This window comes from Bos indicus x Bos taurus, chromosome 17 (assembly GCF_003369695.1).
Source record: "Bos indicus x Bos taurus breed Angus x Brahman F1 hybrid chromosome 17, Bos_hybrid_MaternalHap_v2.0, whole genome shotgun sequence".
In the NCBI taxonomy this organism is placed as follows: Eukaryota; Metazoa; Chordata; class Mammalia; order Artiodactyla; family Bovidae; genus Bos; species Bos indicus x Bos taurus.
The window spans coordinates 19,912,242-19,939,083 of NC_040092.1; the positions used below are offsets into that span (position 1 = coordinate 19,912,242).

At 37.6% G+C, this 26,842-nt stretch overlaps 1 protein-coding gene across 3 annotated transcripts in view; it reads left to right on the forward strand.

Moving 5' to 3' along the window:
- KNTC1 (kinetochore associated 1) overlaps positions 1-26,842 on the forward strand; it is a 70,504-nt gene that overhangs the window by 22,435 nt on the left and 21,227 nt on the right. For all 3 annotated transcript variants that reach the window (XM_027566906.1, XM_027566907.1, XM_027566908.1), the window contains exons 20-44: positions 389-450; positions 3,308-3,419; positions 4,123-4,266; positions 4,452-4,508; positions 4,612-4,707; positions 5,714-5,830; positions 5,921-6,064; positions 6,493-6,591; positions 7,289-7,392; positions 7,541-7,640; positions 8,077-8,211; positions 9,787-9,906; positions 11,396-11,468; positions 12,551-12,618; positions 16,971-17,251; positions 18,162-18,334; positions 18,965-19,062; positions 19,615-19,753; positions 20,340-20,396; positions 20,895-21,058; positions 21,725-21,829; positions 22,130-22,258; positions 22,896-23,012; positions 24,125-24,234; positions 25,576-25,783. In XM_027566906.1, coding sequence (XP_027422707.1) covers positions 389-450; positions 3,308-3,419; positions 4,123-4,266; positions 4,452-4,508; positions 4,612-4,707; positions 5,714-5,830; positions 5,921-6,064; positions 6,493-6,591; positions 7,289-7,392; positions 7,541-7,640; positions 8,077-8,211; positions 9,787-9,906; positions 11,396-11,468; positions 12,551-12,618; positions 16,971-17,251; positions 18,162-18,334; positions 18,965-19,062; positions 19,615-19,753; positions 20,340-20,396; positions 20,895-21,058; positions 21,725-21,829; positions 22,130-22,258; positions 22,896-23,012; positions 24,125-24,234; positions 25,576-25,783 — 3,012 coding nt within the window. The remainder of the gene's footprint in view (positions 1-388; positions 451-3,307; positions 3,420-4,122; positions 4,267-4,451; positions 4,509-4,611; positions 4,708-5,713; positions 5,831-5,920; positions 6,065-6,492; positions 6,592-7,288; positions 7,393-7,540; positions 7,641-8,076; positions 8,212-9,786; positions 9,907-11,395; positions 11,469-12,550; positions 12,619-16,970; positions 17,252-18,161; positions 18,335-18,964; positions 19,063-19,614; positions 19,754-20,339; positions 20,397-20,894; positions 21,059-21,724; positions 21,830-22,129; positions 22,259-22,895; positions 23,013-24,124; positions 24,235-25,575; positions 25,784-26,842) is intronic.

Sequence of the window (26,842 nt, forward strand, 5' to 3'; positions counted from 1 at the left end):
ATCCAGCTAGGTTTTACCAGAAGGTCATATTTATAAATCAGTGGGAAAACTAATTGATTTTGAAAGACACTTTCCCTGCTAAGCTTTAGGCACTTCCTACATCATCCATTGGGATTGAAACATTTGGAAGGCAGATTTAAAGGCACAGTTCATATACAAATACCTTCCTCTTTGCAGTTTTATTGCAATGACTGTGACTGGAAATGTTTCCATCAGTCCAAGTTTTATGTTTTGTGTTAAATAAAGGCAGTCATATTTAGGGGTATTGACCTGTAATGCAGGATAAAAGGAAAATATGCACAAGATTTCTAAAACAATGCCTAATTTTGGGTGTTTTTTATTTTAATGTTACTGCACACAATATTCAGACTGTTGGGTTTATTTTTAGGTACTAAGGGCTCATGCAAAATTGACTACTTTTTATGGAGCATTTGGACCAGAAAAATTCAGGTGTGTACATTTGGACTGTCATAAAAGATACAGCAATGCTTTGTATGAATTTGTGTTTCTAGGGAGTGAATGATGGAAAATGTTATCCTCCCTGCTAAACTTTAGGCACTTCCTACCTCATCCAGGTAAGGCAGACCACCTTACCTGCCTCCTGAGAAATCCGTATGCAGGTCAAGAAGCAACAGTTAGAACCAGACATGGAACAACAGACTGGTTTCAAATTGGGAAAGGCGTCCTCAAGGCTGTATATTGTTACCCTGCTTATTTAACTTATGTGCAGAGTACATCATGTGAAATGCTGGGCTGGATGAAGCACAAGCTGGAATCAAGATTGCTGGGAGAAACATCAATAACCTCAGATGTGCAGATGACACCACTCTTATGGCAGAAAGTGAAGAAGAACTGAAGAGCCTCTTGATGAAAGTGAAAGAGTTGAGTGAAAAAATTGGCCTAAAACTCAACATTGATAAAACTAAGATCATGGCATCCGGTCCCATCACTTCATGGAAAATAGATGGGGAAACAATGGTAACAGAGACTATTTTTTGGGAGCTCCAAAATCACTGTAGCCATGAAATTAAAAGACGCTTGCTCCTTGGAAGAAAAGCTATGACCAACCTAGACAGCATATTAAAAAGCAGAGACATTACTTTTCTGACAAAGGTCCGTCCAATTAAAGCTAAGGTTTTTCCAGTAGTCATGTATAGATGTGAGAGCTAGACTATAAAGAAAGCTGAGTGCCGAAGAATTGATGCTTTTGAATTGTGTTGTTGTTGAAGACTCTTGAGAGTCCCTTGGGCTGCAGGGAGATCAAACCAGTCAATCCTAAAGGAAATCAGTCCTGAGTATTCACTGGAAAGACTGATGCTGAAGCTGAAACTCCAGTACTTTGGCCATCTAATGTGAAGAACTGACTCATTGAAAAAGACCCTGTTGCTGGGAAAGACTGAAGGCAGGAGGAGAAGGAAGATGGCAGAAGATGAGACGGTTGGATGGCATCACTGACTCGACGGACATGAGTTTGAGCAAGCTATGGGAGTTGGTGATGGATAGGGAAGCCTGGCGTGCTACAGTCCATGGGGTTGCAAAGAGTCAGACGTGACTGAGCGACTGAACTGACATCATCCATTGGGTTTGAAACGTTTGGAAGGCAGATTTAAAGGCACGTACCTTTGGCCTTAGCAATTCATTTCTGGAAATTAATTCTATTAGATATACTAACGTGCACCAAGAAAGCATTTATAAATATGCAGTATAGCTACTTCAAACATAAGTTTATTTATCGTGATAAACTAACAATGAAGGAAGCTTTATTTTTTTCCTTGTGGCTCTTCAGTTATTCCAGTACTATCATTAAACATTCCACCTTTTCAGTGCTAACTGAAAATGTTACCTTAATTACATATTAAAATTCTCATGTGTGTTTAAGTTTCTGGAATATAATTGTGTTCACTTGATCTCATCTCTATTCATTCACCAGTATCCAATAGTTTTAATTAATGTAGCTTTAAAGTGTCCTATTAACTGATAGACTAGTCTCATTATGCTTATTTTCCAGAATTTGGGGGATTACTCTTTTCTGTATGAAAGAGTCAGAATCAGCTTATTCAGTTTTTTAAAAATCTTATTTTTGTTGGATTTTTTATTATTTTTTAAATGGGAATGTGCTGAACCTAAGATCAATTTGGGGAGAACCACTATCTGCAATATCAAATCTTGATATTTAACGACAGTATGTGTCTTCCTTGGAGGAGGAAATGGCAACCCACTCCAGTATTCTTGCCTGGGTAATCCCATGGAGAGAGGAGCCTGGTGGGCTGCAGTCCATGGGATCACAAGAGTCGGACACAGCTTAGCAACTGAGCCCACACGCACATGTCTTCCTACTCATTCTATTCTTTTCTTATATTCCTGAGTGGTAGCTACTCAGTTGTCTTCATGTAGATTTTGTATACTTTATGTGAATTTTGTTCTTTCTTCCTACTATTATAAATGGAACTGTATCATATTCTCAAAAGAATATAGAAGCTATTGTTTTTTTAAAATTACTTTTAAATCAGTTACCTTATTGAACTCCTTTTTTTTTTTTGCTTATAGTAATATTTCAGTTAATCTTGCTTTTTCCAAGTATATTATTATATATGCAAATAATGATAATTTTGCTTCATTTTTTCATTTCTTGCCCAGTTTCATTGACTGATACTTGTAGGACATTATTAAATAATGGTGGTAAACAGACATCCTTCTGTTAGTCCTGATGTTAGTGAAAATGCTTATTTTGTCTTATTTAATCATGACACAGGCTTGTAGAGTATTGTCTTTTTGTCATTTTAAGGAAGTATTCATCTTGTATTTCTGAGCTTTAATTAAGACTGGGTAGTCACTACAGCATTATTGATTATAGCAAAAGACTGGAAATAACCCTAAGGTTCACCTGTGGGGGGTCTAGTTAGATTATAGTAAATCCATGCCATGGAATCATATGTAGTCCTTAAAAAGAATAATAACTATATTTGCTCATTTGGTACAAGTGCCAAAATAATATTAAATGAATTTTTTCAAGTATAAACAGTATATATTAAAAATTCATTGAAATCATTCATTTAAAATTTAAAATGGTTGCTTGAATATGTAGTGATTATTTCAGAAAGGGTCTATAAGAAGAGCTGTGCCTTCTGGGGAGGGAAATACAGGAATTCTATAGGTCTGGATAAGAAGGAGACTAATTGTATAATCTTTGGTATTTTTTTTTAACTCTGAGGAAAAAAACTAGTTAAAATGCATAATGATATCCACTTGTATAACTTTAATATATATTTTTAAACTATTAGCTTCTTTCCTCTTTTTGACTTTGCAGTGGTAGTTCTTGGATTGAATTTCTGAATAATGAAGATGACCTTAAGGATATTTTTTTACAGCTAAGAGAAGGAAACCTTGTTTGTGCACAGTACCTCTGGCTGAGACATCGGGTAATTTCTTTTGCATTTTTTTCTGAATGGCTTTATAGTTCCCTAGAGATGTTATTGAATCAGTGTTGGAAACAAATGAGGTGGGAGGAATGACTGGGCAATGAGGCGTTTTCAGACTGTTTGATAAAATAGAGAAAACCGTTCTCTGATGATATTAACTCAGAGGAAATATGATGATAAAATAGGAACTTACGTTGTCTCATTACTCAGAGTCTAGTTGGGTCCTAAACTTAGCTCAAGAGGTAACATTCTATTAAACAGTTTATTGCCACAGTTTATTCACACCTTCTTTGTTAATGGTGGGGAAGGTAGTCATATTGCAGCTCAGATAGTGGTAAAGGGTTGCCTGTTACAGTTGCTGCTCTAAATCACCTGAATAATGATATAGGATATTAGGTCTGAAGAGCAGGATCTGGGTGTGAGGCTGTTAAAGACACATGCTTGTTAGGGCTTATGCTGTCACCTTCAGTTAAGTTTTCCTTAGAAAGGCATCTCTGCCAGTTCCTCTGCCTCGATTTATTAACTCGTACTCACTGCCGTGAGGTTTCATGGAATTTGGCTACCAACATGAATCATTTGCTTTAAGGGTCAATTAAATCAGTAAAATATTTCTTGAGATGACTTCCTAATAAGTCTTTCCCTCTTGGGAGGCTCTCAGTTTAAATTTATCAGATAAATCTTAGTTTCTCACTCTATGATTTAGGCAAACTTTGAAAGCAGATTTGATGTGAAAATGCTTGAGAACTTGCTCAACTCAATTTCTACACCAATCTCTCTGCAAAAGCTTTGTCCATGGCTTAAAAATGATGTGATCCCATTTGTGAGAAAGACTGTACCTGAAGGACAGGTAAGTTGCTGTCAGTGTTTCCACTCTGGATGATTCAATTTTATTTTTTACTTTATATGGTTAAAGATTAAGTCATGCTAACACCAGGTAGTTCATTTTAGTATCTCTTTTGAAAGATTATCATGGAGGTTTTAAATTATTTCAGTGATTATCTATTTGTACTTTATATGATGTATCTATTTCAGAAAATTCTTGCAAAATGGTTGGAGCAAGCAGCCAGGAACCTTGAATTAACTGATAAGGTAATACCAGTATACTTAGTAGTAAAGAGACATTTCAAGTACTCCCCATTTTGTTTTGAAAATAAAAACATTATTTTTAATGGTCTCTAATATTTTTTTAAAGGCAAACTGGCCAGAAAATGGGCTTCAACTGGCAGAGGTATTTTTTACAGCAGAAAATGAGTTGGGATTGGCATCCTCTTGGAGTTGGAGTTCCTTGGTATGATACAAAAAAGAAATTTTTAGTAATAAAACATTTGATTCTTTACCATCTGAGCCTCCAGGGAAGCCCAGTTCAAAAGTATTTAATTTATATTAAAAAGTTTATCTCTGTAGTTAGACATATGTGCCTATTACATTTTCTTTCTGTGTGTTCTTTTGTTGTGTACATTTACAATCCACAAAAAGGAAAATCCTAATGTTTCTGTCACAACTTCAACCTGTTCTAATGCATTGTTTTTCTTTATTGAACCAAAGGGAAACAATATATAAACATACTCCTAAGTAGTCTAATTGGGATTTTATGCATTAGTAGCATTTCATAGTCCTTTAAAAGGGCAAAACTTAATAATGCATTAGGATTAGTTTTTTTGGAGAAGGAAATGGCAACCCACTCCAGTGTTCTTGCCTGGAGAATCCCAGGGACGGGGGAGCCTGGTGGGCTGCCGTCTATGGGGTTGCACAGTTGGACACGACTGAAGCGACTTAGCATAGCATATACTATTAAGAATAAAATAAAAATTTTTTCTGTAGGTTGCAAGCAGTATATTGATATCATATAATCTTTATGTTATAATCTATAAAGTATATTGATCATTATATGTTTTTTCCACAAGAGAGCTTTTCCTCTTTTTCTTTTCCCTAATTGCCTTTTATCAATTGAAAATTCTGTTTCTTGTATATAGCTTTAGGAAATGTCATAGCTTTATATCTGGTTTTAATCTATAGCTTTACATCTATATGATCAGAACATTGAGGACCATCTAAATGATGTTTGTGTACCTAAGTATATTTGGGGTTCTGAAAAAATATTACACTGTATTAATAGTTTTTTCTATTTTTTTTTAAGAAAGAAAAATTTCAGATTTCTATTGGATTCTGATCTGTTAATTTGTACTAGTTAATTTTAGTTAGACTTATACAAAATTTAAAGGCATAAGTTATTTGTCTTTCCCTCATACTTTTATTTCATATCCGTAACAACTTCAACATTTTTGTTTTACAAGGATAATCAAAACATGGAGGAAGTATGTCAGTTAAGGACTTTGGTAAATAACCTTCGAGAGTTAATCACACTGCATAGGAAATACAACTGCAAATTAGCCCTCTCTGATTTTGAGAAGGTAGGTAAAAGTCTAGATTTATCAGAATTATTTTACCACAGTCAACATGACTAGAGTTTGCATTTATGCCATCTTTATTTTGATATCCAGGAGGATACAACCACCATTGTATTCCGAATGTTTGATAAAGTGCTGGCCCCCGAGCTTATTCCTTCCATCTTCCAGAAATTCATAAGAGTTTACATGCATGAACATGACTTACAGGAGGAGGAACTTCTGCTTTTGTACATAGAGGTAACTTCTTTTTTCCTGGATCCGTGCAGTGTGTCGTTGTATTGAATGTTTAACTCTTTGAGGAATGTGGATACTTAACATTAGGATTTGTGCAGCATATTGTTGTTAAGAATGTGAGTTAACTCTGCTACTCATTGGCTGGTAACCTCGACACAATGGGATAATATTAGGACTTTCTGCAAATGGCTGTTGTGAAATAACAGAAGTGTGAACAAAGTTTTCTGCGCCATGTAAAAGTGAAGACCAAGGTTTTGGCAATTTTGCACTGTTGACCGTAGTTCATCATTCATAGCTAAGTACAAGTTTTTGGTTTTTTAAATATCCATAAAAGCTGTTTATCTGTATTTATTTATGTGTGTGTGGGTTGGTTTTGTTTCTTTGTTTTCTAGTGAGTTTTAAATTTAAACAAAATGTTTGTCTCATTTTAGGATTTACTGAAGAGATGTAGCTCAAAGTTCACCTCACTCTTTGATACAGCCTGGGAAGCAAAAGCCATGGCAGTAATAGGATGTTTATCTGACACAGATGTAAGTGAATAGTGATCATATAGGGTTTTTTTTGAGCATTGCATCCTTTCTTAAAAGTTTCTTTTTTCTGGTCACAAAAGCAGCAGATATTTTTCGCTGTTCACCTGAAACTGCCACAACATTGTTAGTTGGCTATATTCCCCAGTACAGAACAAAAGCTTAAAGTTTGAAAAAAATAAATATTAAAAAGCAAAACCAAGAAAAAGCAATACATATTTGTTAGAAAGAATTTATATAATATGAAAAAAATAATAAAAAGAAAATAAAATCACAATCACCCATGATTCTTTTTTCTCGTGAAAATAAAAAGTGAAAAGTCTTCTCATTCCCACCTGCAGAAATACCACGTGGATATTTGAATGCATGTATTTCCAGCATTTCTATGGTCTTACAAACATACAGTTTTTAATATTTTTATCATATGCCTTTATTTTGACTTCACACTGTTTTTAGTCATTATTGTAAAATGTGAATAAAATCATAAAAAACCTTTTTAAACACAGAGACTGTAGAAAATAATGACTTAATATGTGTGAATTTTGGAAGAAATACATGGTTTTGCTGTCAGAAGATGAAGTATTCTCAAGTTTCCATACAGCAGATGCAGGGCCCTTGCTGTAGATTGGGCAGCATCGTTAATTAGCATGAAACGTAAATCCGAGGGCTAGTCACTGTTGGTGCGTGTGTGTCTTTGTAGCTCATATTTGATGCTGTGCTCAAGATAATGTATGCCGCAGTGGTCCCCTGGAGTGCAGCTGTGGAGCAGCTGGTGAAACAGCACCTGGAGATGGACCATCCCAAGTAAGACTACAGTCTCCTGATCTACTTTTTTGGTGTGGGATAAACTATGTTTTGAGTTGAAATTAACATTTTTTTCTGTCCTTTACTGTGTCTCTTAGTATTTCATAACAGAGACAGTCCATGTTAATATCAATAAATTTACTTTTAGGGTCAAGCTGTTACAGGAAAGTTACAAACTAATGGAGATGAAAAAACTTTTACGAGGCTATGGAATAAGGGAGGTGAATCTCTTAAACAAGGAAATAATGGTAAGACCAATAATTGAAGAATCTTTTAACACCTTTGTTCCACTTCTAGAACACCACGGGAAATGTGACCGGGTTTTACATTCTTAAAGATTCATATACCTAGGTTCTTCACTACTTTCCTTTTGTTAGATAAGATGTTAACAGAGTGTTTGGTTATTAAAACAGTAAAGACAACAGATAATTAAGGAGCTAAAGAAGCAGATTACATCATAATTTGTGTACTTTAAATATATATAATTTTTACTTATCAATTAAATCTCAAAGCTAAGGGGAACCAAAAAAAAGTGAAAGGATTGTCATTAAATTCAGAATACAAATTGTGTTTTAATTCTTCATACAGTTTAGCTTTTGCCTCATTGTTTTAATTACATAAACATGATTTCTGGGTTCTCTGTGAGATTTCATAACAAAGAAATATGAATTATATCTATTTCAGAGGGTGGTCAGATACATTCTCAAACAAGATGTCCCATCTGCTTTAGAAGATGCTTTGAAGGTGGCTGAAGCATATATGTTGCCTAAAGATGAAATCTACAGTCTAAGGATTATTGACCTGATTGATAGAGAACAGGTGTGAAAGTTTTATATTATTCTTACTTTTATCCATATATGGTTTCTTTGTTTTGAGTTTTTAAAGATTTAACTATCAAATTATACAAATAGACAAGCATTAAAGCAAAGTTATACCAACATTAGGCATTAGATTGGCCTCTATCTATAGTTTTTTTTCTTTTAAAGTATTTTGTGAGTACCTAAAGAGCTTTCATGGGAGAAGGCAATGGCACCCCACTCCAGTACTCTTGCCTGGAACATCCCATGGATGGAGGAGCCTGGTAGGCTGCAGTCCATGGGGTCATGAAGAGTCAGACATGACCCAGCGACTTCACTTTCACTTTTCACTTTCAAGCATTGGAGAAGGCAATGGCAACCCACTCCAGTGTTCTTGCCTGGAGAATCCCAAGATGGGGGAGCCTGGTGGGCTCCCGTCTATGGGGTCGCACAGAGTAGGACACAACTGAAGCGACTTAGCAGCAGCAGCAGCAGCAGAAGCAAAGAGCTTTCATAGTCTTTGGTAGTTAACAAAATTTAGCTCATGTTTTATATATGCTATAGGACCCTTTGTTCCCAGAATAGGATGTGGGTTTATTTTTGTATTTTTAAGTGTCTTTATATAATTCTAAAACTATTCAGTTCAGTTCAGTTCAGTCGCTCAGTCGTGTCCGACTCTTTGCGACCCCATGAATCGCAGCACGCCAGGCCTCCCTGTCCATCACCAACTCCCGGAGTTCACTCAGACTCACGTCCATCGAGTCAGTGATGCCATCCAGCCATCTCATCCTCTGTCGTCCCCTTCTCCTCCTGCCCCCAATCCCTCCCAGCATCAGAGTCTTTTCCAATGAATCAACTCTTCCCATGAGGTGGCCAAAGTACTGGAGTTTCAGCTTTAGCATCATTCCTTCCAAAGAAATCCCAGGGCTGATCTCCTTCAGAATGGACTGCTTGGATCTCCTTGCAGTCCAAGGGACTCTCAAGAGTCTTCTCCAACACCACAGTTCAAAAGCATCAATTCTTTGGCGCTCAGCCTTCTTCACAGTCCAACTCTCACATCCATAATGACCACAGGAAAAACCATAGCCTTGACTAGACGGACCTTTGTTGGCAAAGTAATGTCTCTGCTTTTGAATATGCTATCTAGGTTGGTCATAACTTTCCTTCCAAGGAGTAAGCGTCTTTTAATTTCATGGCTGCAGTCACCATCTGCAGTGATTTTGGAGCCCAAAAAAATAAAGCCTGCCACTGTTTCCACTGTTTCCCCATCTATTTCCCATGAAGTAATGGGACCAGTTGCCATGACCTTAGTTTTCTGAATGTTGAGCTTTAAGCCAACTTTTTCACTCTCCACTTTCATCAAGAGGCTTTTTAGTTCCTAAACTATTAGGCATACCCAAGAATTACAAAGGGTAGTATTTTAATTTTTTTGTTTTCTGTCATATGAAACAATTTTCAGATTTTTAAACCATGGAATCATAATCTGTTTTTCAAAATGATATCATTTCATCTTTAAGTAATAAAGTTAGGAGGTAAATCCAAATCATTCCTTGCCAGTACCAGCTGTTTTTTTCTTCCTTTCAAACTCTGACTGTAGGGTGAAGATTGTGTCCTTCTGTTGAGGTCTTTGCCTCTTGCTGAAGCTAAGAAAACTGCAGAAAGAGTAATCATATGGGCACGACTGGCTTTACAGGAAGAACCAGATACTTCTAATGAGGTGAGATTTTGACTAAATAAAATGAAGATAAATCCAGTTTTTATGGCTATTTATCAATAGGATAGAAAAGACAGACTCACAGATAAGAGTATTTGTCCTTCTCACTGCTACAGTGGCCTAATATGAAAATTCCTGTTTACTATGTCAAAAATTTATCATATAGAAATAAAAACAAATATGGCTGCCTTGGAGCAGTGCCTCTGGGCCCACACTGAGTAATCTAGGATCTGCAGATCAGAAGGAATAATTGAAGCACCTGTTGGACATAGAGTTTTCCCTAATGCCTTAAAGTGTAAACAATGTTTTACATTGCATGGGGCATAATCATTACTCTCAAGTAACATCAGCCGCAGAAACAATGTATATCTAATCTGAGAACAGAATCTTGAAACTTAGCAGTTACCAGAAAGCCAATTCAGGATAGACAGATAAGGAACCTAAAACCTAATTTATCCAGGGGAGTTGAGTTTTTTAAACCTTTGGAGATACTTACTTCCCAGTCATTCTCAGTGATTCACTTCCCTTCAATTTTTTTCTTTTTTTCCCATTGCAGCCTTTTTTTTTTTTTTTTTAAGAGGTGGAGGCTGCTCCTGGTCTTAGTTGCTGCATGTGGGATTTAGTTCCCCGACCAGGGGTCAAACCCAAGCCCCCTGCATTGGGAGCATAGACCACCAGAGAAGTCTCCACTGCAGTCATTCTTTTACCTTTAGGGAAATGATTTTTTAAAACACCTAAAATTTATTATCCTCTTACTGTTCACAGAAAAGCAGTGAACATCGTTGTGAAGGAGGCCCTGTTGTTAGCTCCTTACTGATTGAGTTTAGAAACTAAAATTTTAAAATTAGTGGCTTTCCCAAGAGTATTTGGAAAGTGGCAGTGCCTCACATAAAACTCTGTCTTCTCAATTACCAGCTTCAACTGCAACCCATGATCAAAATGTTTGAGTACTTCATATGAACCCGACCCTGACTAAGCCTTTTACATACATCATCTCTTTAAATTAAAGCTTTTCCCTCGTTGGTTTTTCTTATCTTAAAAAAAGAAAGTTTTTTTTTCTTTTTTGGTCTTGAGAATAATTATTATTTCTTAGACTTCTGATTTCTATACTAAACAAGTTCAGTTCTTTTTAACTTTTCCAGAGAGCTTTATCCCAATGTTTTCTCAAATAAGTATAAGCTATTAAACAAAATCCAAATGCTTGTTAATTATAGTGTAACTGAAAGGTGATATGGGAGATTTACATATTCTGTGATATCCCTAAATCATACATGAGAGAGTCCGTTTGGTATTTTTCATATTTAGCTTATATAGTATTCGTATATCATCCTTTCCTTGAGTGCCCAACTCCCTATAACACAGACCTCTCAATTGTTCAGCCATTTCTATTATTTATTCTGATTCTGTGCTTTTTATGTATTTGTTTATATATGCACTACCTATACAATGGCAGATATAAGAAATGGACTTCATTTTGCATTTCTCTTTTTAGGACAAGGCCTGGAGACTGTCTGTAGCGAAAACATCAGTAGACATTCTTAAAATACTTTGCAACAGTCAGAAAGGTATTTCCATTTCTATTCCCTCACTTTGGTATAGTTCTAAAACCGATCCTTTTCAGGAGCAGGTATCAGTGACATCTGCCATACTGGTGCACAGGCTCTGGTCATGTCTTTTTGTTTGTTTGGCTCAGACTGTATGTTTTCATGTTTGTAATATTTATTAATTTGACTGCGCCAGCTCTTTTTGCAGCATGTGGGATCTAGTTTCCTGACTAGGGACTGAACCCATGCTTCCTGCATTGGGAGTGTGGAATCTTAGCCACTGGACCACCAATGAAATCCCCTGGTTGTCTTGTTTGATCCCACACATTTTTCTTCAGGAAAAGCCTTCCTTGCCTTATTCTTTTGATTAGCAGTGTAAGAGCAGAATTATCTAAGAGTAGCTCATCATTTGTGTATACTTCAGTGACTGTTTAACGCCAGGCTAGATTTCTCTGGTGCCTTGCACTGTTCACTCATATTGCTCACTTATCATTTGATTATGGCTGAGGAAAAAACCATTTAACCTTGAACTTAAAACAGTTAGCAAGGGACTTTCCCAGCAATCCAGTGGTTAAGACTCCACCTTCCGTGGAGAGAGGGCCCGAGTTTGATCCCCGGTCAGGGAACTAAGGTCCCGCCTTGAGGTGTGGCCAAAATTTTTGAAAAAATAAATGTACTATTTCCAACAAGAAAAGCTAGAACAGACAAATAATTACCAAAGTAACTTTCTTGGAGGGAAAAAATCTAGACTTTATTTCAGAAAAATTGCCATTTCTCATGTAACCAAAAAACTTCTTTTTTCTACTTTCAAAGAGAATACTTAGATTTCTTTTTTTTTAATTGGAGCACAATTGCTTTACAATGTTGTATGGTTTCTGCCATACGTCACCATGAATCAGCCATAGGTTTACTTATGTCCCCTCCCTCTTGAACCTCCCTCCCTAGATTTCTTTTTGTGCTTACTTAAATTGTCTTCTATCAGAATCTGAAAAGAACTACTGAAGATTTGAGAAAACCAAAGTGAATTAAAATTTTAGCTTTTAAAAATTCTGATAATATCAGAATTTGGATGTCTTCTATAACTTTTAAAAATTGAATTACAGATAATCTGCAGAAGAAAGATGAATGGGAAGAAACCTTGAAACAGTTTAAAACTGTTGCTAGCTTACAGGTAAGTTAAGCCATGTTGAACATTATTACCTGGCTAATCAGTGCATTTGGCATAAATGATCAGTTCCTCCTTAAGATTTTCTGCAGTAGCCTTCAGGAACTTTAGATATACTGGTTTTCCTTTTCTCTTTTTAAAAAAAGTAATTTTATTTATTCATTTACTTTTGGCTATGCTGAGTCTTCTTTGCTGTGCAGGATTTTTCTCTACTTTCCAGTTGCAGTGCTCAGGCTTCTCACTGTGGTGGCTTCTCTTGATAGCAGCACATCAGATCAAATCAGTCGTTCAGTCGTGTCCGACTCTTTGCAACCCCATGAATCCCAGCATGCCAGGCCTCCCTGTCCATCACCAACTCCCGGAGTTCAGTGAGACTCACGTCCATCAAGTCAGTGATGCCATCCAGCCATCTCATCCTCTGTCGTCCCCTTCTCCTCTTGCCCCCAATCCCTCCCAGCATCAGAGTCTTTTCCAATGAGTCAACCCTTCGCATGAGGTGGCCAAAGTACTGGAGTTTCAGCTTTAGCATGATTCCTTCCAAAGAACACCCAGGGCTGATCTCCTTCAGAATGGACTGGTTGGATCTCCTTGCATTCCAAGGGACTCTCAAGAGTCTTCTCCAACACCACAGTTCAAAAGCATCAGTTCTTCAGCGCTCAGCCTTCTTCACAGCCCAACTCTCTCTTCAGTAATTGTGGTGCAAAGGTTCAATAGTTGTGGTTCCTGGACTATAAATCATAGGCTCAATAGTTGTGGTGCCCAGGATTAGTTGCTCTGCCACTTCAATCCCGAACCAGGGATTGAACCTGTGTCTCCTGCATTGGGCAGGTAGATTCTTTACCACTGTCTGTTTTTTTTGGAAGCAGCTTTAATGCGATATAATTCACATACCACACATCTCATCCATTTGAAGTGTATGTATAATTCAGTAACTTCTTCGATGTACTGCATTACTGATTGTTTAAATCATGGTCAAGTACATACAATGTAAAATTGGCCATTTTAACCATTTTTCAAAACACAATTCAGTGGTGTTGACTCCACTCACAGTGTTGTACAACCATCACCGGTGTCTGCTTTTTATCACCTCAAGCAGAAACTTTGCATCTGTTCAGCAATACAACTCCCCATTCCTCTCTTCCTGCAGCGCCCGGTAACCTCTAATCAACTTTTTATCTCTATGAATTTGCCTGTTCTAGAAATTTCATAAAAGTGGAATCATACAATATTTGTCCTTTTGTGTCTGACATTTTTTGCTTAGCATAATGTTTTCAAGGTTCATTCATGTTGTAGGATGTATAGCACTTCCTTCCTTCCTCTGAATAATATTCCACTGTACAGCTCTATCACATTTTTATTTATTTCTTGATGGCCATTCAGTTTGTTTTCACATTGGGGCTGTTGTGAATAATGCTGCATTGCACATGGATGTTCAAATATCTGTTAAGTTCCTGCCTTCAGTTCCTTTGGGTATATACCTGGGAGAGGAATTGCTGAGTCATATGGCAATTCTGTCTTGTTTTAACTTTTTAAGAAATGTTCTCTCTTTTTTGAACTAGTCAGTTGTTCCATGTAAGATTCTAACTGTTGATTCTTGACCCGAATACCCGTGTATAAGCGAAGAGGAACTAAAGAATCTCTTGATGAAGGTGAAAGAGGAGAGTGAAAAAGCTGGCTTAAAATTCCACATTAAAAAACTAAGGTCATGGCATCCGGTCCCATCACTTCATGTCAGACAGAAAGGGGAAAAGCAGAAGCAGTGACAGATTTTCTTTTCTTGGGCTCCAAAATCACTGCAGATGGTGACTGCGGCCATGAAATTAGAAGACAGTTGCTCCTTGGAAACCTAGGCAACGTATTAAGAAGCAGAGACATCACTTTTCTGACAAAGCTCTGTGTGGTCAAAGCTATGGTTTTTCCAGTAGTTGTGTAGAGATGTGAGAGCTGGACCATAAAGAAGGCTGAGTGACAAAGAATCGATGCTTTTGAATTGTGATGCTAGAGAAGACTCTTGATAGTCCCTTGGACTGCAAGGAGATCAGACCAGTCAATCCTAAAGAAAATTAACCCTGAATATTCAATGGAAGGACTGATGCTGAGGCTGAAGCTTCATTACTTTGGCCACCTGATACGAAGAGCTGACTCATTGGAAAAGACCCTGATGCTGGGAAAAATTGAAAGCAAGAGGAGAAGAGAGCAGAGGATGAGATAACATCACTGACTTAATGGACATGAACTTGAGTAAACTCCAGGAGACATTGGAGGAGAGAGAGGCCTGGCGTGCTGCAGTCCATGGCGTTGCAAAGAGTTGGACACGACTTTGTGACTAAATAACAACTCTCTTTTTAAACTATATTCTATCAATCATTTATGCCTTTTTAAAAAACCATTTTGATTTAAGGTATCTGTATAGATTATTTAATTCCAATGACCCTGAATGATGGCTAACAGTAGCCATCACTTACTCAGTTCTTACCATGTACTATACATGATTCCAGGGGCTTCTCATGTGCTATCTAATTGTCACAGTAGCTCCCCACAGAGGTTACTATTACCATTCTCCTTTATAGAGGAGGAAACTGAGAAACCACAGCGTTTCAAAATATTGTGAAAGAGAGCAAATTTTATGTAGAAACCAGTCCAAAAGATGACTATCTACTTCATGATCTCTACTTTTTTTCTATATAGTTTCATTCTAGGCAGTTTGCTTTTTCTTGAAAATTAATTTCTGTTTACTTTGAACGGATTAACTGTCTTCAGATGTGAAATTTGAAATTAACTTTATTTTGGCTCCAGGTCTTTCCTAATGTGAAAAGACTTTGTAAATAGAAAGGCTATCAGGGCTCACAGAAAAGTAGGAAATGGAGTACATACAAGGATCTCTTTGTGAAAGGTTGAAGTAAATACACTGGCAAATGTAACTCTCAACTGTTTTATCTCGAAGTATGGGAAGAAGAAATAACTTATCACAATTTATTGTACCACAGTTTCTCAAAGAATAGCCCATGGAATCCCAAGGGTCTCTGAGACCCTCTCAGGGAGTCCATGAGGTTAAAACTATATTTATAGCAAAAATAAGAAGTGATTTTTTTCTTTCCAGCCATATTCTCTCATGAGGGTAGTGGGGTTTTCAGAAGCTTCATGCTGTGATAACATTGTCACTCTAAAGACTGATAGAATGTGCATTTTTATATGCCCATGTATTTAAAATTTTTCTGTTTAATTTCCAATACAGTAAATATTGATAGATATCTCATTAAAATTTGGGGGAGGGCCCTGTTTTGTTTTTGGTTATGCTGGGTCTTGGTTGCTGTGCAGACTTTCCTCTAGTTTCAGAGAGGAGGGATGCGCTCTAGTGGTGCTCAGGCTGCTCATGGTGCTGGCTTCTATTGTTGGGCTCTTGGGCATGCAGACATCAGTAGTTGCAGCTCCCGGGCCTAGTTGCTCCTCGGCCTGTGGGTTCTTCCTGAACCAGGGATCGAACCTGTCTCCTGCACTGGCAGGCAAATTCTTGAGCACTGAGCCACCAGGGAAGCCCCCCTCAATAGTTTTTAAGAGTATAAAGAGGTGCTGCACCCCTAAAGTTTGAGACCTTCCGTTTTAAACAATAGATGTCTTCATGTAAAGCACCCAGGAGTCAGGATAAGTTAACTTCTCCACATTCTTCTTACATTTGAGAATTGCAGATCTTTTAAAGCAACAGTTTTGATCTAAGCAAAGTCGTGTTTAGTTATGCTACTATTTGTGGAGCATTCCTTGTGCCAGGTGTAGTGGGGAGAGGCCAAGGATGCTGCTAAACAACCTTTTGTACCCAGACAGCCTCTGCAGGAAACAATTATCTGGCAGATAGAGAAACCCTGCTCCAAAGTGTGGTGTCAAATAAAAAAGTCCCCCTCACTGCCACTGCCTCTTGGTGCCCTTCCTTGGGCTTCAAGAGGACTTTTTCTATTGGGTTGGAAAAATAAATCCTAGTTCTGGAGTTAGAAGCCAACCAGGAGTTATTACAGAAAACAGCAAAGCTGGCTTCTTCACGCCGCCAGGGTGGAATTGCACAAACCTAATACTTAACCCCTTTCTCCTTCTGCTCAGGGTTAGGTTTAGAATTACTGAGAATTACTGTAGGTTTAGAATTACAACAGAATTGCTGAGCCAAATATACTCAGCAGTGCTGAAGTTAGGAAACCCTCCGTTAAAGTGATATTTTCCCCTGTCCCAACCTTTATATAAGTTACTTTTGAAATATAGAGACTTAAATTCTTAATTTACAAGGGAGAAAAGAGATTCATGACACACCAGTGATGTTCAGCCATGGATGAACTGAACCGACATGGGGCTTTGTCTCGCTTGCCTTATTGCAGGAGAACTTTGAGGTCTTTCTTTCATTTGAAGATTACAGCAAGAGTTCCCTGGTAGCAGAGCTCCGGGAGCAGCACATTAAAGCTCACCAAGTTGCACAGGCCAAACACAAACCCTGGAGGCCAGCAGAGCCCCGGGCCACTGAGGAGCAGAGGCTGAGCACTGAGTCCAAGCTGCACCGACAGGCGCTGACCCTGCAGGTGTCCAGGCAACAGCTGGAAGCCGAGCTGACCTTGAGGGCCTTGAGCGATGGGAACGTGGAAGCTGCACTGAGAAAATGCAGGTGAGTTCTTAGTCCCCAGATCACACAGCTCATCAGAAAGGAACACCCACTTCATTTATTTCTTTGATGATAAGGATAGGGCTGGTGGTAAGTCAGAAAGAGAAATACAAATACCGTATATTAACACATATATGTGGAATCTGAAAAAATTGGTATAGATGATCTTATTTACAAAGCAAAACTAGAGATACAGACGTAGAGAACAAACATATGGACACCAAGGGGAATGGGGGAGGGGGGTGAATTGGGAGATTGAGATGACACATATATACTATTGATGCTATGTGTGAAATAGATAGCTAATGGGAACCTACTGTATAGCCCAGGGAACTCTGCTTTGTGGTGACCTAAACAGGAGGGAAATCAGAAAAAAGAGAAAAGTATATGTATGTATATATACTCTCATATATATACAAGAGTATATGTATGTATATATAAAGAGGATATATGTATGTATACATATAGTTGATTGACTTTGCTGCACAACAGAAACTAATACGACATTGTAAAGTAACTATAATCAACAATTTTTTTTAAGCTATAAGCCTAATTTTCAATAAGCAATAAAAAATTTAAAAAGATACATAGGGCTGGTGACCCTTTCACTTCCACAGAAATGATTCTTGGTTTCTCACCCTAAGAGCCTGTCTTGGTTGCCTGAGTCAGAAAGAGGGAGCGTAGAAGTCTAGTAACTGACCCCCCAAGTATCTGAACGGTTCAGATAACTGAACCATTGAGTATAGGTCATCTTGCACTACAACAGTACCCCAAGCAAGTTTTCACTGTGTACTGTGAAAGCATTTAAAGACATTGTACATGTTGGTAGTGATTATATATTAGTCTGAGTAAGGCAAACACATCTGTTTCCCACGTGAGTGTTCTAACTTCTGACGCTTGCTTTCTTCTAAAGGGACTTGTTTAAATATCACTGCAACACCGACACTGGGCAGTTCCTGTTCCTGATGTGTCAGAAGCTGTGTCACATGTTGGCCAGTGGCGTTCCAATGACAGTACCTGTGGGTCTAAATCTTCCCTCCGAGATACATGACCTTGCATGCCAGGCTGCCACCATCTGCAGTCCAGGTGACAAGATTTATAATCTACATAGTTTTATGTTCTCTGCTTCATTCCATTTTTGTCTAGCTAATGCTGTCCCCTTACAATTGGACATGTGAAGGTATGGAGTGATCGTTATCCCCTTTCACAAAGGGACACTTATAATTGAATCTCTGTGGGGATTACTATTTTAAAATATTTCCAAAGTTAGCAATGTCATTTTTTTTTTTTAATATTTATTTCTCTATTTGGCTGTGCCAGGTCTTAGTTGTAACAAGCGGAGTCTTTAGTTGCAGCGTGTGAGATCTAGTTCTCTGACCAGGGATCGAACCCAGGCCCCCTGCATTGGGAGTGCAGAGGCTGAGCCTCTGGACCACCAGAGAAGTCCCAACAATGTCATTTCTGACTGTTGACAATACTCACTTTCAGGGGATGGTGAAATTCCTTGCCTCCCCATATCTGATCTTACTTTCCAGTCAAGCTTAAGAAAAATATTGACCTGTATTATTTAGGGTAGTCAAAGCTATGTGAAAACCTTTCTCTCTACTTTGTGGCCTGTCTTAGAATTTTGAATGGTAATTATTAAAAAGATTTGTTGTTGTTGTTGTTATTCTAAACACATGAAATAATAGTTTAATGATTTTTCTCCACTTTCAGATTTTGTGCTGGACGCCTTAGAACTCTGTAAATATACTTTGATGGCAGTAGAGCTTTCCAGACAGTGCCAAATGGATGATTGTGGAATTCTCACGAAAGTAAATTGCTTTGAATTTCTTTCCCTTAAACAAAACCCCAGCCCAATCCATTATATACCACTTTTAAATTATTTGCATAGTTTATAAAAATACTGAATCAACCTCTTATATTTTCTTACTCTATACCAGAGAACTACTTAAGGACATGAGACCACTTCTCTTTTCTAGTCACATTTATTGGCTTTAATTTGCATTCTTTTGAAACAGTGGGCCTCAAACAAGGCATCTCTGGACATTGTCCAGAGTAACTATTTAATTTTTTTTTCTTTGGCCTCACAGTTTGTGGGATCATCCCTGACCACGAATGGTACCCAGACCCCCACAGTGAACACACCAAATCCTGACCACTGGACTGCCAGGAAATTCCCTGAGCAGTAATTTAACTTAAAGCAGCATTATTTTAAGCCCTCGACCAGAAGAAACAGACTTTATAGTCTGGCTAAAATTACATTTGGCTCTAATAGATCTGATTCTGGATTCTACTCAGTGAAGAGGGTATCTGTGTCCCACAGTGTCCTTATCTATGTGTTTTCTGTACACTTTGATATTTAGACTTCTTTCGGAACTCATAAAGATCCATATGAGGAATGGTCTTACTGTGACTTCTTCAGTGAAGATGGAATAGTTCTTGAGTCACAGATGGTGCTCCCTGTCATCTATGAATTGATTTCGTCACTTGTACCTCTGGCTGGTAATTCTCATCTGTGTAATATCTTTTTCCTGTGTATTTCTGGGTTTGGAACTGGAACTACTCACAGTAGCATGGATGAATCAATTGTAGGCATGAGTGTGTGCATGCTAAGTTGCTTCAGTCATATCCAACTCTATGTGACCCTGTGGACAGTAGCCTGCCAGGCTCCTCTGTCCATGGGATTCTCCAGGCAAGAATGTTAGAGTGGGTCGCTGTGCTCTTCTCCATATTACAGGCATAATGCTGAACAAATGAAGCAAGGAATAAAAGAATACATATTGTATTATTTCATTTATGTAAAAAACAGGCTATAAGGCGGCCATGCTGTTGGAAATGAGGATAGTGGTTACTCTTGGGGGGTTGACCAGAAGGAGACAAGGGGGCGGTTTCTGGGAGCTCTTAGTGTTCTGTTTCTTGGTCTGGATGTACACTTTTCTGTGTATTTTTCTGTATGTATACTTGGGTTTTTTATTTTTTAAGTAGCAGATTGCTTTAGAATGTTATTTGATAAGAGCACAATATTAAAGTATCCCTGGGACTATGTGTTCTATGAAAGAGTTATTATTGAATTTATTCTGTTTTGTAGAAAGCAAGAGATATCCCTTGGATTCTGTGAGTTTACCATACTGCTTCACCAGTGAAGGTATATGGCATCAAACATGTATAACCACTGTTTCCCTTTTGTAAATTTGCCAGTACAGAAAGTTCTTTAAATCCTGGATATGAACCTGATACAATGTCCTCATTTCTTAGTTACTGCTGTTACATTGTTACTCTTCCAAACAGTCAGGAGAGTGGGTCATTTGGCTTATCTATTGTTAACTTTTGTGAATCTGTTCTACATTTTGGTCTTCCAAGTGGAGAAGTGGTTTTCTTCAGCTCATGACTTAAAGCATCTCAGAATAAGCAAGTTAAAATCAAAGTACCTCCATACCCATGTACTTAACTATTTTCCGGTTTCAATCAGACCTCTTGTTAACTCTCATTTACTAACTTTGAGAACCAATTCTATGACTATTCTGTGCATTGAAGAAGTAGACCGTCCCAGAAGACAGTTTCCAAATATGGTCTTTGTTTAAAAAAAAAATCTAAAGATTAAAATACTTTTATTCAAGTAAAATTCCTTTTTATCATTTCACAGGAGACAGCCTAATGTTACCTGTTATCAATTCCATCTCTGCCTTGCTTCAGAACCTTCAGGAATCTAGCCAGTGGGAACTGGCCCTAAAATTTGTGATTGGTTCCTTTGGTACCTGTCTTCAGCACTCTGTGTCAAGCTTCATGAATGCCAGTTTGAGCGAAAAGGTATTATTTCGAGAACAAATATGTTCAGTTTGCAAGAATATAAATACAAAAGCACTGTTAAACAAAGGAATTGGGAGCCCACATTTTCCCATTTGGCTTTGTAGTGAGGAAATGGATTATTTGCCAGGTTTAGGAAACATCTGTTGAACATCTACAAAAATGTATACTTGATTTTATCGGAAATTGTCCATCTGCTGTTTGTTTTTACTGTGGCCCAAACTATTGTAATTATTACAACATTATGAAAAGACTGTAGAAGACAAGCTATCTATTGATAACTTGCTTATGAAGCTGGTCTCAGAAGGAATTGCATTCATTTCTACTACGCTATTGATATTTACTAAATGTGAGTTTTTCTTTTTTTAAAAAAAAACAGCTTTATTGAAATATAGCTTTCAAAATTAAAATGCACGTATTTTAAGTATGTCAACCAATGTATTTTCACCTTGTTGCCAACACTATAATCAAGGTACAGAGTATTTTAAAAGGTTCTATTTTTGTCCTTTCCCCTTCACGTCCCAGCTTTCTGTCATTATAGATTAAATGACAGTGCTATTTGCATATGATGGTGAATTTTCAAAGTTCCTTAATATTTAAGAAAAGTTTTCAAAATGCTCATAGAAATGGACCTGAGGATTCTTTCCTTTTTTTTTTTTTTTTTTAAAGTTGTTTGAAGAGGCCCCTTTAGTTAAATCCAGGCACGTTGTTATGGAATTGAAAGAGAAAGCTGTTATGTTTATCAGGGGAAATGCCACCACACTCTTGTACAAAGTGAGTATTTGTTTGTGCTAAGTTCCTCTCCCTCCCCACTGCCCCCACCCTGATTGCTTCTGCAGGTAAGTGTGTTCTGTCACATAGAACTTGCTAGAGTTGCTTTCCTTAAATTTGTAATAGTGATAAAAGACATGAAATCTAAGCAGCAAGTCAGAACTATTTTACTATAAATAACTTTTTGTGCAACGCTTGTTCTTTCTTAGTCTGAAATTAAATTTAGTGGCAAATCAGCTGTTAGAGACCGAGTTCTGTTTTAATTGTGAGGAACTTGCTTCTCCAGGTGCTTTCTCCCTACAGGTATTTAATTGTCGCCTGGTGGATCTCGACTTGGCACTGGGGTACTGCACTCTCTTACCGCAAAAAGAAGTCTTTGAGAATCTCTGGAAGCTCACAGATAAAGCATGGCAGAATTACGACAAAATATTGGTATGACTTAAGGAGGCACACCTTCGGTTCCTGAAGAATTAAAGATTTAGCGAAAGAAATAAAACTGGTCTTGCCACCAGATTTTCAAGATTTAGCAGAAGCAGCATCAAGCTAACTCACATGGTTTCTATTAGCTTTTCCCTAACTAGTGACACACCAGAGATTGCATATGCAGGTCCTAAGCATTGCTCAACCCAGGGAATTGTATTTTTTTTTTCTTAAATCTGTATGCAGCCACAGAACCTCACTGCATATTCTTACTCTAGTGTATTTGAAACCTTAAATTCACGGGCCAGTTCTTTTTCAAAGGACAAGTTTAATGGATGCGAAACTTGTCTTTAATATTTGTTTTAAAATTGCCCTTTGTGGCAATTTTACTTGTAGGATAGCTCAAATTGGGCCTTTTCTTATGAAAGAAATCCAGACTAAATTTATGGCATCACACTAAAAGCCAAATCACTGAAGTAATTATTACCTAAGTGTAAGTAATGATGGTTTACAAAGCAACATGTAACATTCCAACTGTTACCATAAAGAAAGACTGAAGATTATGGTTTTTATTGTTGAGTTCTGCATAAAAAAGCATTAAAACATTGTCTATTTGCAACTGAATTTTAATTCTATTTTAACTTTTTAGGCAATATCTCTGGTGGGCTCTCAGTTGGCCAGTCTCTGTCAGGAAACAGAAACGAAGTTTAAGTTCTGTGAACTCAGTACTGATGCCCGGTGGGGTATTCGTCTTAGTAAACTTGGTGTGAGTATTCTTCAAGTGCTGTGAAGTTTCATCCATTCTGATAATTACCCAGTTGAAAAATGTGAAACAAAGGACTCGTTGTCCTTTCCTTTTGGAGAGGTTGCTCATACTCGTGCTCAGTGACTTTAGTTGTGTCCAAGTCTTTCGCAACCCCATGGACCGTAGCCCACCAGGCTCCTCTCCTCTATCCATGGGATTTTTCCAGCAAGAATACTGGAGTGGGTTGCCGTGCCCTTCTCCAGGGGATCTTCCCCACCCAGGGTCTGAGCCCATGTCTCCTGCTTTGCAGTCCGATTCTTTACCAGTGAGCCACCAGGGAAGCCCGTTGGAGAGGTTATATGTAAATATAAACTGTGGCACATAAGTTTTAGGTAAATAAAGTACCCTCATTTTCAATCTCAAAGCAATAAGGACCTTTTGCCTCATTTTCGTTTTGCTCTATTTTTAAGTAAATTAGAAGCTTGATATTTCATCTACTAAGCCTTCTCATTAGGAATGTATCTAGTATTAATTGACATTTAAAGCTATTCCAGGCCTGCCCTTTAACCTCATACTTTATTGTGTGTTGGTAGGTTAAAGATAATATAGGTAAATGTAAATACAGGTATACTAAGCTTCAGCAACTCCTCCGAGGGAGTAGTAAGTGGCCCTTGTTTTTCAATTTGCAAAAACAAAATCCTGTTTTCTTTACTATGAATGTAAAGCATTTTATTTTATTTGCAGATAGTTGGCTTCTCAGGAATGAAACCACTGTAGAATGTATTTTGAATATGTATTTTGAAGCCTCATTCCTATTCCAGAATGGGACTGTTTGTTGCCAACTGCCATACTTTAGTGATGAATTGCCAGGGGTTAGTATGACTGAGATTTTGCACCTGAAATTTCAGAGTGATGCTCAACTTGAACACAACTAAAGTCACTGAGCACGAGCATGAGCAGCCTCTCCGAAAGGAAAGGACAATGAGTCCTTTGTTTCCAATGTAAAAGCTGAAGGAGCTATAGAAAAATGTTTCTCTATACAAGTGGACAGTGAAAGGGCACGGCACGATGGTACCCTTGTTCTGATACATTTCAGTTTAGCAGGTTTTTTCTTTTGCTCTTTTTATTTCCAGATTTCTTTCCAGCCAGTTTTCAGGCAACATTTTCTCACCAAGAACGACCTCATCAAAGCTCTCGTAAAGAATATAGATATGGACACAAGCATCATTCTGGAATATTGCAGGTAATTCTTTAAATCTCAATGGTATTTTTGCTATTAGCGTAACAAACTGGTAATCCTAATGAAAGAACACAGTGATTAACAATGATTATGACACATGACCCATGACTTATGATGTTTTCTTTTGCTCAACCCCACACTGAGTAAATCCAAACCAGATTAAATTCTCTTATATATCACCTTTTAAATTCACTGTTTAGTGTTTTCGCAGCTTGCCTCATGATAAGCATCACCTAGGGCCCTTAGTTAAAAATATAGATTCCTGGGTCCCTCTGTTGGTTCTGATTCAGCTGATCTGAGGCCCAGGAATCTGGTCTTAATATGTGTTCCAGAATCCAGACCATTTACATGATCAGAGAAGCTTGGGATATTCTTCCAAGCGAGTAAACTTCTGTATCAGATCAACTTAGGGGCTCAAAGTAATCTTAAAATTGGTGGAAAGTATGATTTAGGGAGAATTTTTTTAAAAAATAACTTAAAAAATCTAAGACTAAATGTTATTTATAGATACAGTTTAGTGTAATGAGAACAGTCAAACGATTTGTAATTTACATTTGAGTTTTATCTGTCTGATAAATTTAGGTACTAAATCTGTTGGCTTATTATTAGTTTCAAAGTGGTTTTCCACACATCATCTCATTTCATTTTTATTGTATATTATCACCAATTTATGTATGAGTGAACATACCCCTCTCAGGTGCCCTGCGCAGGGTTAGATAATAAGTGATCATTTCTAAAATACCACGGATGCCGTAACCCTCACCCAGTTTGTGACAGGTGAGTGGAATCTTGAGTTCTTGATAGTGAGACTGCTGAGCGCCCTTCCTCACCAGACAGGGATCTAGTTCTTTGTCCTTGTGGATGGTGGGGAGTATTGTCCCCGGCTGTCACCATCCTGGACTTGCAAGTCAGGAACTGGAGGCTACTCATAGCTCTGAGGAGCTCTGATTTACCTGTACTCCGATGTAACGAAACTCAGCCATTCTTGTTTGGACTGCTGCAAAGCCAGAACGAGGTACACACACTCCCTCTTCTTTTTAAACTGAAACTGGGAGATTTTTGCCTGTTGTTTTCTGGTATTGACCTCTTTTGTGAAATTTAAAGAGCTCTAATTTTGTCAGGCTAATTTCACCATCTTTATGCTCACATGGTGTTGGTGATTTTTCTTTGGTTGACAGTGACTCTTTTGCCTCAGGCAGCCCCACTGAATAAATTTAGATGACCTTTAGAATTTCAGGGAATGACTTTAAAATTGTTGTATGTAAACCTGAGTTTTCTGCGAGAAGCTCTGTCTAGAAAGATGTGCATTCTGGGAGATTCATGTGTAACTGAATACTATTTCAGCACGTTTCAGCTGGATGCTGATGCGGCCCTTCAGCTGTTCATTGAAACACTCCTCCACAACACGAATGCCAGCCAGAGCCAGGGAGACGTGAGCACAGGATCCACAAAGCAGCAGCGTTCCAAACTCCTGGCCAAAGCCCTCGAAATGGTTCCTTTATTGACGAGCACAAAAGATTTGGTCATCAGTCTTAGTGGAATACTGCATAAGGTAGATGAATGGTGAAATGAATGCATCGGGTCATTTCAAACAGCCCTCCTACTCTTAACTAATCAGATATATATGGTAACCAATTGGAAAAGTAAGTCCTATATTTTTTTGTAAAGTATTTTCAGAAAATTTTAGATTTCTGTATTCTTATTATAATTTAATATAGCACTTTTCCTTTTTTCCCCCCCAAAATAAAAATAGCCATTTTTTCCAGACTTTTAAAAATAGCACACATTCTTTGAAAAAAATCAAACTACAGAGAAGGGTATAAATCAAAAAGTAAATTTCCCTATAATCCCACTCCTATAGATAAAAAGTTAATAGTTCAGTAGATATCTTAGATCTTAGACTAAATATACTATCCTTTTACTCTCTTTTTCTCATTTAACATATTTTACATGTCAATAAATAGACATCTCTCCCATTTTTGGTAGATAATGTATTTATTATTCCACTATGTGGATGAAACATCCTGTGTTTAACCAGGCTTTTATGAATGGACTTTTACATTGTTTGCAAATTTTAATTACTCTAAGTTGTTACAAGGAATATCTTCATACACACATGTTTGTGCTCTTGTCTGTTTTGTTGTTTTTTTTTTTTAGGGGATCTTCTGAGAATTGGAACTTTGAGGTCAGGGGGTAGTTTGATGGGGGAATGAAGGTGGATGGATGGGGAAATAAAATCATGCCTACAAGAAATACTTCAGTTAAAGTTTTGTCTGTAATTCAGCCAAAAATAATATAGGCTAGCTCAAAATTTATAGGTACTATAGAAATCATCTTCTCACTTTGTTCAGTGTTATTATTCATGTGAATTTAGTTGCCATTTAAATTGTTTTTTTTAAGTAATGGTATGTGGGCAGAAACGGAACAAAGGAAATATTTCCTTTCTTTTTATAAGCATATATAGATACCACCCAGCTAGTTTTTGTAGCTTGTATGTGATTATAGCTGGAATGAAGTCCTTTGAAAAGGTTTTACTTGGAGGCCCACACTTTTAATTATGTCATTTCCAAAAAAAAGGTCGGTTTTATCCTGTTCTAATTTTCTCATCGTA